Source organism: Benincasa hispida, chromosome 10 (assembly GCF_009727055.1).
Source record: "Benincasa hispida cultivar B227 chromosome 10, ASM972705v1, whole genome shotgun sequence".
NCBI classification, from domain to species: domain Eukaryota; kingdom Viridiplantae; phylum Streptophyta; class Magnoliopsida; order Cucurbitales; family Cucurbitaceae; genus Benincasa; species Benincasa hispida.
Window position 1 is genome coordinate 19,853,022 of NC_052358.1, and position 14,775 is coordinate 19,867,796.

Sequence of the window (14,775 nt, forward strand, 5' to 3'; positions counted from 1 at the left end):
TTTCTAATGATGGAAACTTCAACTAAGTTTGGTTCTGCTCGTTTGTCATCTATGTGATTTCGTCTGAAGCTGAGAAGGAGCGTATGTCTCGAGTTCCTTATGCTAGTGCAGTGGGAAGTTTGATGTATGTTGTGGTGTGTACTAGGCCTAATCTTGCCTATGTTATTAGTGTTGTCAACAGGTTCATGGGTCAACCTGGGAAGGAGTATTGACAAGCTATTACGAGACTTTTTTTCGTTACCTTAGAGTGTGAAGGAGTATTGACAAGCTGTTAAGAGAATTTTTTTCGTTACCTTAGAGGTACGCATGATGTTGGTCTCGTTTATGGGAATGATAAAAAGTTTTTGGTGACTTTTCCTTCTTGTCTTGCTGCCTTTTTAACTTAGGACACTCAGATATCCAATGGCCTTTTTCTTTACAGTACTAAAAAATGTCATCTGACTTAGAATCCTTGGTCTTTGAATATTTATGATTTTGGTTAGACTTTTGTTTACCGTGTTTCCCACATCCCTTGCTCTCTATAGCAGCTAACCCAGATGCCTGATTTTCTATACCTAAACTAATTATATTCTTATGGTTTTCTTTTGTAAGCAATGTGGATTTTGTATCTTCTGAAGTATAAGTTTCTTTCCCTCCAATATACGAGTAAAAAAAAAGTCTCATATGACGGGGCAAAGACGTTAACAAAATTAAGGCAACACATCCTCGTCATCAACTTTAATCTCTACACTATGCAGATTTCAAAATGTTATTCAAGTGATTAAGATGGTTTTGAAGAAATGTACCTTCCTGCATACATAGATGATACAAACATTTCCTAAGAAACAACTTCTTAGTTAAAGACTTCATCATGTGAAGACTTTCTAACTTCAACCATAGACTAGCGGCAGTTTCTTCATCTACGACCTTAATGATGACGTCATCAGGCAAACATAACATGATCGTTGAATAAGCCTTCTCCTCAAGAGCTTGCCATTCTTCTTCATCCACGACAATCTTTTTCGACTTGCCAGTTATCGGTGCCCACCCCTGCTGCTTGAGCAGGATTGCATCTTGATCTACCATAAACTGAAACTATTCTTCCTGGTGAATTTATCGATTTTTACATTCACACTAGACATCTTTAATTGTTTAACAAATGCGAAATTTTGAAACCCTAACGATTAGGTTTGGATACCAGTTTGTTACAAAATCAACAAATAAAGAATACAAAAGAACGTAAAAAGAATATAGAAAATCGACATACAAATTTACGTGGTTCACTAACAATGTATTAGCTATGTCCACGGGATCGAGGGAGAACAATTTTATTAGAGACAATGTTACAGAAAATACATAATGAGGAATACAAAATTTCTTGAATAATTAATTCCTATAGGATCAGAGAGTTTATATAGTATACTTCTCTAAACCTTAAGTGGAGGAAGAAAAGAATTAAATAAATAATTTAACATCTCTTAAATCTATTCTGATTAGGATTCAAAGCATTCCAACAAACATGAAGGTGACTTGTCTGCGTAATGCTAAAGGCCTTTGGAATAAGTCTCTCTTCAGGAATGTTTTTCTCCCCTAGGATGCATAAAATATTCTCTACTCTAGAGCGACATTTGACAAAGAGTGAAGCATTTTACTGCTTCTGATGAAAGGGGAATGTTTTCTATCAAGAGTGCTCATCATTTGGGGGTTACCATGAGAAATGTTTCAACCCCTTTGACCTCTTACACGATATCGACGTCTAGGTGTTGAAAAGATCTTTGACAATTAAGGGTGGTAAAATTATCTGCTAGAGAATCTTCCATGACCTGATCCCAACTTCTCAGAACCTTTATGCAAAAGGGATTATACTAACTCATTATGTTATTTTTACAAGAACCAGTTCGAGAAAACGAGTCATGTGCTTTGGGAGAGCATAAGTTTTCAAGGAAAATTTGGTGCTTATTCCTTCCTTCTATTAGGTTGTATGTCTTTAACTCGCAGTTTGTAAAATTAAAAATATTTTATTTTACAATAAAGATGTTATTGAGGTTTATTCAATAAAATTGTCATTGAATATGTAAAAATTAAATCCAATAAACTAACGAGCTCGATCTTAATCTTGAGTTAACTATGAGCTTCTATTTATTCGAGATTATCCTTTAATTTGCATGGGTGAGAGTGGCTCAACATCGTTGCTCAATAAGCCTCCCATTTTAGGGGTAAGACCGAATAGATAGCTGAGGACATAGTCTTGCAAGATGGAATTCACTCATACCCATTTTAGTGTTAGTAGATAGGTTGTTCCCTTAAGTACTGGCTCTTGGTCTTGAGCAAAGGGGCTCCACCCTCTATGGTTGAGAGGGACTCGATTTATTGGTAGAACCATAAACCATTTGTTCATTAGTGGATCAGTGGAGACTTAATGAGCAAGATGTATTATAGGGATAAAACGATAATTTTGACCCAACTGTTAATACGAACAACCTATGAAGGCTCAACTTACTAATTATGGTTAAATCAAGTGGACAGCAATATATAATGAGGAGAGTGCAACCACGGGCTTTAGTGGAGTGACCTGGTAGTTAATGAATGGTGATTAATTCGATTTAAAGAGTTTAGTCAATTAATCTCGGATTATTGAAGCTCATGATTTGTAGGTTCATTAGGTTCCCCTACTAGCTTGCAAACAGATTAAACCTTAGAATAGCGTGATGAGAAAATTTAAAACATTCAAATTCGAATAAGGGGAACTGTTAATTATATGTGATATAATTAAACGTTTAATCATTGAATTAAACGAAATTAGAGAGTTGGAAAATATTTAAATGTGATTTAAATGTTAATTACATGAATATGAATTCATGTATTAGGAATCACTGGTTTAATAATTTGGTATCTGATATCAAATTTTAATTAATTAAATAGTTTAATTAATTATTTAAAATTAATTATTAGAATTAATTTTTTATTAAAATTAATTTTATAAATTTTCCCAATTTTTGAAATAGGATTTCAAATTGATTTTTGGGTAAAAAGTCAATTAATTTGAAAATTGAATTTCAAAAATTTGAAAATTGATTTTAAATCAATTTAAAATTGAAAAAACATGTTTAGTGGGGTTTTCCCACATTGAACACCTATATTCCATCTCCTACTCCATTAATTGATGTGGTTATGGTGTCAATTGACCATGTAATCTGATTGCATGAATTTTATTTAACATATACCATTTTATTCAGCTGAAGAAGAAAATGCAATCTTAAGAAAAAAGGCTGAGATTTTGAGTGAAGAAGGTGTTCTTCAACTCTAGGATACTAAACCTGAAATTTTTCTTTTTTTCCCTAAGAATTCAACTCATTTTGGAGTCCACCTTCCAATCTAAGGTCCTAGAGAATAGTAGAGAAGATCAAGTGGTAGTATTCAAGCATTGGAGTGAAGAATTCAACCGGATTTGCAGCTAGAAGAGGATTCTTCAAAGGTATGAACTTCAGAAACTCTATTTCTTAATATGAACATGCTTGCTTGATTGCTAAAATTGATGGAATTAGAGTGCTTAAGATCCAAATTACTTCCGCTAGTTGATTGTCAACACCATCAATTAGTATCAGAGCATGATTTAAGCATTCAATTTCGTTAAATTTTAGCTTGGTGGGTGTTTTCATAAGTTGTATGAAAGTGAGTGCTGATTAATTTCAGTTTTGGCATTAGATTACTCTTCAATTCAATGTTAATTGTTGTAATTGGCTCTTTGTTTATAGACCTTATTGTGTGATAAGAGTATATCAATTTGTTAGAGTCAATAGAGTTGCAATTAGGTTGTAATTGAAGAAGATTTGAAGCAAACTCAGCAGCTGGTTGCAGCAGAAGAAGCCTCTACCTCGCAGCGTTGCAACGCTATTCTTCAAACAACCCAAAAATTGAAGAAATGCCTCGAAGCATTGCAATGCTATGTGTGCTTCACCAGCCTAAAATGCGTGTGCACAAATCGACCAACAGATCAAGTGGATCAGTTCAGTTAGTTCAGGTCGTAAGAGGTATGACTTAGCCCATTTTGGAGCCCTGGAAGTCCGATTCGAGTGGTTCGAGTCCGTTTCGGGTCGGTTCATGCAGCCAAAGGCTGTTTGAAGTAGTTTTTAATTATTATTGTAATATTTAGCTTGTTTGCTTGATTAGGATGCCAAAACTGGTCCATATCAGTATGTGTTTAATTATTTATCAATTATGAATGTATGTTATAATTAAATAAATCTTGTATGTGCATATAGTATGCCATGTAGATTAAAAATCCCACCATAGGAAGCATGTAGCATGCATTGAAAGTATGTTATAAATGGTTATAATATATAGTATGCATGTGTTAGGGTTTTATACTTTTAATATAAATAGTTATATTAAATGTTGAAATGTTTGATATACCTTACGGATAAAAAACATGTTTACAGTTTTATAATTTATTATAAAAATGGATTAGACATTTAAAATCCATAACAAAGATAAGATGCATGCTCATATAGGGTTAACAAATAACAACTTGTTTGAATAGTTAAAATAGGTCATATCTTGTAAAATTATTGTTACAAACTCAATCGGACCATAATCCTATTTAAGGCTGGAGGTACTTAAGTTGACGGTTTATGGAACACTTGCTACTTGAGGATTATAGTCTAATTATTGAGTGTTGTTAACCCGGTTTTATGAGCATGTGTGAGCGGTGTGAGGTAATAAAATTGTTTTATCACTAGAGATCGTAGGATAAATCCAAATATAAATGTTATACTTGGATAATCACCTAGACTTAGGAAGTTTACTAGCTAGAATATACCTAAGTAAATATTTACCCAAAACAAATAGAACACTTCAGTGAGAGATTAATAATATACACGATATATTGTTCTTAGCTCTCACATGTTGGGATTCTTGTCCTAAATCTTTCTTGTATTCTCGTAGTTTGTAAACTCTGTATAAACAAATTGTTGTCAATAAAATAATTGTTATTTTATGAGCATACATTCAATCTAATAAACAAAAATCATAGGTTATTTTATGTAATTTAAACATGTATGTAGAGATATACAGGTGGATCATATTTAAATGATAACCTAAACGGTCTACAGTAGATGGATAAAGCTAGGTACTTTATCCTACAGACACTATGGATACGACCTACTTTGTAGATGTTATAAGTGTTGTAAAGTGCTATAAATGATCTGATCCTGATCATTCATGTGAAGACATGTGACTGAACTTTGAGACTTACATTTCACCAAGATGACTATAAGTAACATGACCTAAATCCTGAGTGAGTTGTGAACTTTTGCCTATGAAGGCAGTCATTTGATTTGCATGGGTGAGAGTGGTCAGATCGCTAACTCAATATGCCTACCATTTTAGAGATTCATTTAATTGGGGAGCTGGGAACACAGCTATACAAAACGAAATTCACAGCTTCCCTGATGTCAGGGTAAGTAGATACATTGCTCCCTTAAGGGTTGATTTTGAGGCTTCAACAATGTGGCCACTCCCTCTCTTAGCCCGAGAGGGATTTGGTCATAGTTAGACTATGACTTATTATTCATTAGAGGAATCAGTGGTACTTAAGGAGTTAGATGTAACTATAGGGGGCAAAAAGGTAATTTTGGCCCAATTATACTGACGAGCAATTTGTGAAAGGTCATCACACTATTGATTGGTTATATCTAATGAATATAGAAATATATCTGTAGTGTGAAGAGTGCAACTGTCGGTCTTTACTGGAGTGACAAATAGTTAATGGATGTCGGGTAATTTAATTAATTATCCAAGTACCATTGAAACTTCAATCTACAAGTCCATAAGGTCCCATCTGTAGCTCAACAAGGATTATTGAGAATTAATAATATATGATATAATTAATTAAATTAATTATATGTGATACAATTAATATAATGTATTCGATACATTATAACATAAATTTTATTTTGAGAGGAATTAAATATTTGAATATGATTCAAATACTAATTGTATGGATGCGATTCGTATAATTAAATTTAGTATAATTGTAATTTATACTAAATACAATGTATTATTGAGAGTAGTAAAACTATAGGTTATATTAGTCATATTGTATTTGATACAATATAATAATTATAGATTATGTGTTATATTTGATATAATATATAGTTATATGTATAATAAGTTAGTTATATATATAGAGAGAGAGAGATTATTAAATTAAAATTATTTTAATTTATTAACAATTAAAGTAAGGGAGTTATAACTTCTTAAACATATCTAAAAATTTTGCAAATTTGAAAATGCTAGGGATAAAAGATTTTATTAAGCACAATAGGTAAAAGTTCAGAACTACTTCTTGATTTGAGCGATACAAGGACATCACCATTTTTTTTCCACCATTCACGTCACTAGCTACAGGGCCTAATACAACATGTTCCTCTGCCTGATCTGTGACAGAATGCACAACATTCTTCCCACTTCTTAGAGTTATTACTTTGCATTGTTCAATGGGGTTTTCTCAATACAGCTAGGGAAAGCGCCTTTATTCATGGTTTTCAATGTGGTAGCTATCTGGCTAACCTGAACTTCAAGGTTCTGGATAGCTTTCCCACGCTCATTACAGTGCTCTCTAAAAAGTTCGTTCTACTTCTCGATTCTTTATTGAAATCTCCAAGTAAAGCCTCCACTGATGGTTTCTTCTCAACATGAGACTGAGAAGCAGAAAAGCCTAGAGGGGCTTGGAAAATATTTTTATTGTTAGCATATGAGAAGTTTCCATGATTGCGCAAACCTGAATGATAATGGTTAGATTGATGCGTCTAATATGAATTCTGATGTGTTCCTTGGAATTGATTGGTTTGACGCACATAATTAGCCTGCTTAAGATTAGGCACCTCCCGAGATGAAGTCGCATTGCAAGCCGCCATTGATGCAATCGATAGTTGAGTACATGTGGACAAAAGATAATGGTGTTAGTCAAAGTAGCCATTGCACCTTTAAAGCACTTACCTCATCAGGCTCATAAGTCCTGCTACTCTAGATGTGAATCGTTCTAATGGCCAATTATAATTTGTGGCATCCATATTCTCTAACATCAGCAGTCTTTGAAAAAATTTATCCACTTGCGGCAGCATCCAAGATGGATTTCGTCATACTAGTCAATCCATTATAAAACAAGTGGATTTAAAGCCAGTCAGGATATCCATATTGGGGCACTTCCGCAGCAGCTCCTTATATCGCTTCCATGCCTCAAACAACTGCTCATCCTCTCTCTATTTGAACGTTCCAATCTCCGTTCTCAATCTACTAGTTTTTGTAGGAGGGAAGAACTTATTAAGAAAAGCTTGAGTCAACTCATCCTATGTAGTTATGCTTCCTATTGCCAGTGACTTTAGCCAATCATTTGCCTTGTCCTGTACAGAAAAAGGTAACAGTCTCAGACGAATAGCATCAGAAGAGATTCCATTTATTTTTACCGTTTCACTAATTTCTAGGAAAGAACGGATATGCTTGTGCGGATCTTCATGGGGAGTTCCTCTGGATGCAATGTCCCTCGCCATTTGAATCAGGCCTTGCTTCAACTCAAAATTATCGTTTATTGGGGCCTCTATAATGTCAGACTGTGTTATAGGAACAGTTGGCTGGAAGTAATCTCGAATAGTCCCAGCGGCTCCTATTTAGTCTCTCATGACGTCGAATTCAACTCTCGGCTCCTTCTTACTCTTCTTAAGGTTCAATCAATCTCTGGATCCAAAGGAATAAGCTTAGATTGTTAACTTCTTTGCATACACAGGATTCTCCAACAGCTAAAAAAAACAAACCAATAAAACAAAACAAAAACCTAAATTAAGATCAACTTAATTCTTAGCAATATTAAGCTTGAAATTTTTTTTTCTTGCCAGTCCCCTGCAACGGCGGCAAAAACTTGATGTGTGCTGCACGACGCAAGCGTACGTATTAAAATAATAAAATCTCAATTAAAATCGGGTATCGTCCTTAGAGACCAGCGTGAATAATTTATCCTATGCTTAGCTATTGTAGTTCCTCATCAATTCTATTTAGGCAACCGAAAATTGAATTTTTTTAGTAATAATTAAATGTAAGTAATAACTAAACACAAGAGACAAATCAGAGGAGAACAAGTCCAGGGTGTTGTTTCATTAAGGATGTACAACAAATCTTAATATGCAATTGATTAATAACAATAGGTTGAGGCTAGAAGTCCTAAAATAAGGAAATCCTTTCTCAATCTCATTTCTAACCCTAGTTTATCAACCCAAATTTCTTCTATTGCTTAAACTAGTTTTGCATTAAAATCCTTCAATTACACCTCTTATTATTCTTAATTCATTCTCATGCAATCTCGAATAACAATCTAAATTATTAGGTCCAACAAATTAAACTCTCTCTCTAGCAATTTAATTAGTCCTAGATCAATTAATTAATGGTCAGTTAACCAAAAGCATTAAGAACAAATAATTTAGAAACTGTGCAATAATTAATCAATCACAATGTCAATAAACCATTGAAACAACCCAAAAATCTAATAATACCCTAGAATTTAGAGTTTAGCCACACATGATTTCACAAATGTCAATCCTTAAACAAAAATAATTCATCATTGCAATAGAATAATGTAAAGACGTAAAGAAACAATCTCCCTTTACTGTAATCGAATCCCAATCACGATCTTCTTGACTTTCGCCAATGAATTGCAGATTGATCTCTAGCAAAGATTCATGTTCAGATTGATCTCCTAGTCACGTTGTGTCCAAAAACGCTCCAAAATTCTCTCCAAAAAGCTCTCGGTTCAGTTCTCAATCGAATTATTCAGCCATTTGTTGAAATTTTTATACCCTCTTTTGTTCTGACGAAGCACTATTCCTTTTATAAAAGCATCGCAACGTTGCAATGCTGACGTCCTTGCAAAACGTGTGTGTCATATGTAGCGTCGCAACGCTGCGATGCTGCCCTGTTTCATGCTATCAGGTTTGCAACGTTGTAACGTTAGTTCAACACTGGCTCCACCAAATTATCTTCCAAATTCAAACTCTTTTCTTTACTTTTGGTCCTTGGTTCCTTCCTAATTCCATAGTTGTTGACCCGTAGACACTCAAATCTAGACTTTTGCCTCGGGTTTTGATCATTTTCCCCAATTTACTCCTAATGCTTAGTTTCCTGAAATCACTCAACAAACCACATCAAACCAAACAAAACTAGTAATAATAGTTCTAAAATTGAAAGCAATAAAAACACTTTTCATGTGCTTTTCAAAGACCACATTTAATGATCAACTCTAGTGACACCTACCTCTGACAACCAACATCGAACATTCACCTCACTTTGGCAAATACAATGTCCAATGATCAATTTCGACGACTACCACCTTTGGTGGCCAACTCTAATGATCATCTTAGGTGACCAACTCCATCAACCAACTTTATCGTTCATCTCCAATCTTTAACTCTAACTACCAACTCAACTGATCATATACTACAAGAAAAAACAAAAACAAAAACAAAAACAAAAAACACTTGATTGGCGAAAATGTTTTTAAATATGATTTTGAAATTATTAGTTTATAATATTTAATAGTCACTTTTTATGGTAATTTGATATTGAGGGATTAACTGAGGATGAATAAGTTATTCTTATAGACCTATTTTTCTCGAACATAAAAACAATTGATTGCTTTTTAACAAACTCATCATAGTCTAGGAAGAGAAAGGGATTGACTATTTTAATTAACAATACCTTTTTGTATGCATAAAATTGGCTCATTGTTGGTAATATATATATATAAATAAACCCATGTTGGCAAAGTATGTTGTGCGATTGTTAATTATTTAAATAATTATATTTAATCTACATTAAATATGATAGTTACATCTAGAAAATTGTAGAATATATATTTATTTATTGAGTTCACATCTCAAATGAGTAATAAGAATTTGGAAAGTATATATAGTTGACTGGCAGAACAAAAAGTTAAAGAAAGAAAAAACAAACAAAACAAAAACATAAAAAAAAAATCCGTAAAAATTTATATTTTTTCAGGTTACAAAAACTACACCAGGTATCCATATTTTTTCAACTCAACTCTGCACCCCAAACACAGTTTCTAAACCAACTCAACTCAACCTTAAACATAGATAATTATTACCAACTCAACTATATACCTAAAATACAAACAATTATTATCAACACAAATAATTGTTACTTACATATAATTATTACCAACTTAAATTTACCTAACTCGACGCAAAGCACACCCTCTATGTTAAAATTAAAAGATATGGATCCAAAAATGCAATTTGACTCGAAAAAAACTCAGTTAAAGAAAAAAAAAATCATGATATATGGGTTGTTATTGAACTAAAATGAGAAACATCTAGCGACTTTCCCAAAAGAAACAAAATCTAAAATAGACTAAGTGCCAATTATATATACATTAAAGTATAGATTTCACTTGTAAACTCCAAAACAATATTAAACATTTTGTAAAGATCAAATGAGTGTTTCAAGAACATGGTGGGGAGGAAAAGGGGTTTGTTTAATTTTATTAGTTTATAATTTTTGTAGTCAAATGAAAAAAAGACTTCAACTTTTTAATACACTCCACCTGAGGTTCCAACCCTATAAATTTAAGGCTCTTCTAATCCCAATTACTTTAATTTAACTTTCTCTAACTAAGCTCCTTTCATTTTTTTCTCTCTTTTTTTTCCTCTTCTTCCCCATTGTTGAAAAGAATGTTTGGAGAGCCTGAGATTGATGATTATCAGTTCCCACTTCCAGGGTTCAGATTCCACCCTACTGATGAAGAACTTGTCGGATTTTATCTCCGGCGAAAGGTTGATAAGAAGGCGATCGGTACCGAGCTCATCAAGTCCGTTGATATCTATAAGCATAGTCCTTGGGATCTTCCTAGTATGATTCAATTACTCTTTCACTTTCAGATAGTTCATTTTCTTTGCTGAAAAATAATTAATAAGTAATTTTACATCTTATATGGGTTTGGTTTAAAGATTTTAAAAAGCAAAAGCACTTGTTATTGTGTATTCATTTACATAGATTTAAAGTTTTGAAAACGTTAAGGGGCTTTTGGCACGTAGAGCTAAAACTTTCATAGGAAAGATAGCTTTAGGGTCCCGTCTCATAATAAATCAAAAGCAATATTTCTCCAATTTATGTACTATAATTTTCATCTTCTTCGAAGAAACCCACATAAAAGAAAAAACTCAAAGGTTTGTTGTATTTATAAAGCAATTTATCTAGAAAAAAAAAAAAAAAAGAAACAAAAAAACCCATTTGACCAGTATTTGTAGCTTATATATTTATGAAAATTGAATTGTGAAACTTGACTAAAAAATTCTAATATTTAAGAAAATAGAAAGTAAATTATACAGGCATAAATTTTAAAGTCACATAAAACTATAATAACAACAAAAGTTGTTATGAGAAATGAGATTCAAATGATTATATTATGAAAGCCTATAGATCTACTCCAAAGTTTTATAAGATCTGTTCCAAGGGTTTCATAGATTGCTTGGTTCTTTAATATTAAATGTTTTCGGAGACATTAAGAAACATTATTGATGATCAGTTGTCTTGTTCATACTTTTTTAATACTAATAAACAGCTATTTCAATATTGTTTTGCTTGTTTTGCCATCTTCTCTACATTCATTGAACTATAATAAAATACTTCTTTTTATGCAGAATAAAATAATTAAAAGTTGTGTAATATTATTAAATGCAGATGGTAGTAATAATTTGGGAGAGAAAGAATGGTATTTTTTTTGCAAAAGAGGAAGAAAATACAAGAACAGTATAAGACCAAATAGGGTTACAGGAACAGGATTTTGGAAGGCAACTGGAATTGATAAAGCAATTTATTCTCATGGAGGAAATGGAAATCATTGCATTGGCCTCAAGAAAACCCTTGTTTATTACAATGGAAATGCTGGCAAAGGCACTAAAACTGAGTGGATGATGCATGAATTTCGCCTTCCTAATTCTACTTCTCTTAATTATCATCATACTTCTTCTATCTTTGCAAGAATCACAACCAATAAACTCCAAGAAGCTGTAAGCAAAATATCCCATCTCTTTTTTTTGCTTTACTTTACTTATCTATATCTCTTATCTCCATAATCTTTTCGCTTTTTTGGTTATTGAGTATTACAAATACTATATTTTTTTCAACTTTTTGGTTTTCTACTTGTTAGGAGGAGTGTTTTCAAAATCGAAACCCATAATTTAAAACTTTTAAAATTCGGGATTTGACAAGAGAATTTGAATGTTTACTTGAGGAAGGAAGGATGAAAATCATGAATTTTAATAATAACACTAACTTAATTTTCAAAAACAAAAAATTAATTAAAAAAATGATTATGGAGAAACGATATCTTGAGTTTCGTTTGGTAATCATTTTGTTTTTGGATTTTTTTTTTAAATTAAGCCTATGAACACTACTTTCACATCCAAATTTCTTTCTTTGTTATCTACTTTTCACCAATAGTTTAAAAAATCAAGCCAAATTTAGATAATTAAAAAAAATAGCTTTAAAAATGTTGCTTTTATTTTTTTAGATTTGGCTAAGAATTCAACTATTGTACTTAACAAAATATATAAATCATGGTAAGAAATGTGGATGAAATAGGGTTAATTCAAAAATAAAAACAAAAATTCAAATCGTTACCAAATAGGGGTCTTGTTTAGATTTGTGTTCAAAATATGAATAAAAGGTTAAACTTTATTGTCATAACCTCCTCATTTTGAGCTCCAGAGTTTAGTGGTAGATGGAAAGTTGTACATATTGCATATCAAAACATTAGCAAGTGCATGTGTTGGCAATGATTCTGAAATGATTAAAATCAATTTTATCACTTTGAGTATCACTCAATCTTTAAAATGTTTTTAAATCATTTAAAATCAATTTTGATGATATGAAAATTATATGCATTTAAAAGTGTAAAATTAAATATCAAATTAATTTTAGAGTGATTTTGAATATAAAAAAATGAGGTTTAATAATTTTAAAATTACTCTCAAACATATACACTAAACTTCATATGATAATGAGTTCCTCTCTTGTTTAAGTGTTTTTTTTTTGGGTTGTAATATCAGCTCCTCTTGATGGGTTTTATGCCACACTCGAAACTCATAAAGATTATGAATAATTTTAAAAAAATCATGTAAATATTTAACTTTGTATATAAATATTTTACATGTGTATTTATTTGAATTAATTGCAGGAAATTTGGACATTGTGTCGAATATTTAAAAGAAGTGTTGCAATTACAAAATATGCACCAAATTGGAGGGAGATAGCAGGAGGAAATGGTGGTTCAATATTTGGAGAAATGAATAATAATTCAAATAATAATGGATATAGTGAAGAATGTTATGATAATGAAAGCAATTACATAAGTTTCAGCTCTTCCCTCATTAATTTTGAGGAAAAGAAGCCTATAATCAATAGTAATAATAATTCATTGATGATGATGATGAATTTTAGCTCAATTTCTGAAGAACAAGAAGCTCCTTCTTCTTCAACAATTGAAGAATCATCACCATCAAGCTTCTCAAATTTTGATGGAGATGCAACCGATCTCTTTGGATACAAAGACAGGAACAAGCTTCAATTATTTTGCCAAGATTTTTCTAATATTATTCATCATCCTTGATTATTTATCTTAATCATGTATTATTATGTGTAAATAAATCCATCCCCAAAATTAGAATTAAGTTTGCTTTTTTTTTTTTTAGAGGTTAAATGGTTATGATATTGGGTTTGATTAATTTTCGACCCAATTTCCATTTTGGTGAGAGAGTTTTTGTTGATATAAAATTATGTAGATTTAATGTTTCAATAAATTTAGATAGGTTGTTGTATGACATGTTTGAGAGTGATTCTAAAATAGTTAAAATTACTTTTGTTGTTTTTAAATTCACTTGGAAAATGCTTTTAATAATCTAAAATTCAGTTTTAGTAGTACGAAAATTTTGTTTAAAAGTATGAAATTAAACATTGAATTGATTTTAATTAAATGTGTGTTTTCTAGTGATTTTAAATACGACAAACATGATTTTAAATATTTTTAAATCACTCCCAACCAATATTTATGTTGTGCTTTAGATCAATTTTAAAGCACACTATATAACCTCTACAAGACATGAAGAGGAACTAAGCGAGAAGGAAAAATGTTCCTATTTTTGCTTAATATGTATAGTTACATGGAAAAGATTGATTTTTTTTTTCTTGTTAGTTAGGTCTCGTAACCATTTTGCTTTTTATTTTTGTTTTTGAAAATTAAGGCTATGGACACTACTTCCACCTCTAAATTTCTTCATTTGTTATCTACTTTTCACCAATGACTTTTAAAAGGTTTCTTTTATTTTGGAATTTGGCCTATGCTTAATTTTCAAAAAAAAATAAATAAAAAATCAAATGGTTACCAAATAAAGCCTAAAAAAATGACAAAAAAATATACAATGAAAAAAATAAAATGGAGAAACTAAGGTCATGTCTGGAAACATTTGGATCATGCTTGATAACCATTTTATTTTTGGATATTTATAATAGATAGATAAGGCAAAAAATATAATTTTCAATTTTGTCCTCCATTGTCTCGTTGTATGTCTTTTTCTTTCTTTCTTTCTTCTCTTTTTTTTTTTTTTTTTTGTCTTTCATTTTCTCCATTCCCTTTTTTTCTTTCTTTTTCTCCTTTATTTTATTTTATTTTCTTTCTCCACATTTTTTTTTTTAATTTTCTTTTCTTTCTCGAATTTTTATTTTTTTAAT

At 31.4% G+C, this 14,775-nt stretch overlaps 1 protein-coding gene across 1 annotated transcript; it reads left to right on the plus strand.

Annotated features, from left to right (window-relative positions):
• Positions 1–10,718: 10,718 nt before the first annotated feature.
• LOC120088959 (transcription factor JUNGBRUNNEN 1-like) lies at positions 10,719–13,657 on the plus strand. The gene is made up of 3 exons (XM_039046395.1): positions 10,719–10,896; positions 11,728–12,056; positions 13,226–13,657. The coding sequence occupies exons 1-3, from the start codon at positions 10,719–10,721 to the stop codon at positions 13,655–13,657; spliced, it is 939 nt and encodes a 312-aa protein (XP_038902323.1).
• The last annotated feature ends 1,118 nt before the right edge of the window (positions 13,658–14,775 follow it).

What these genes read in the sequence shown, in the direction of transcription:
- LOC120088959 (XM_039046395.1), top strand. Translation starts at nt 10,719, where the DNA reads ATGTTTGGAGAGCCTGAGATTGATGATTATCAGTTCCCACTTCCAGGG. An exon ending in TAGTCCTTGGGATCTTCCTA is followed by an intron (nt 10,897 to 11,727) that starts GTATGATTCAAT and finishes TATTAAATGCAG; the next exon opens with ATGGTAGTAATAATTTGGGA. An exon ending in CCAATAAACTCCAAGAAGCT is followed by an intron (nt 12,057 to 13,225) that starts GTAAGCAAAATA and finishes AATTAATTGCAG; the next exon opens with GAAATTTGGACATTGTGTCG.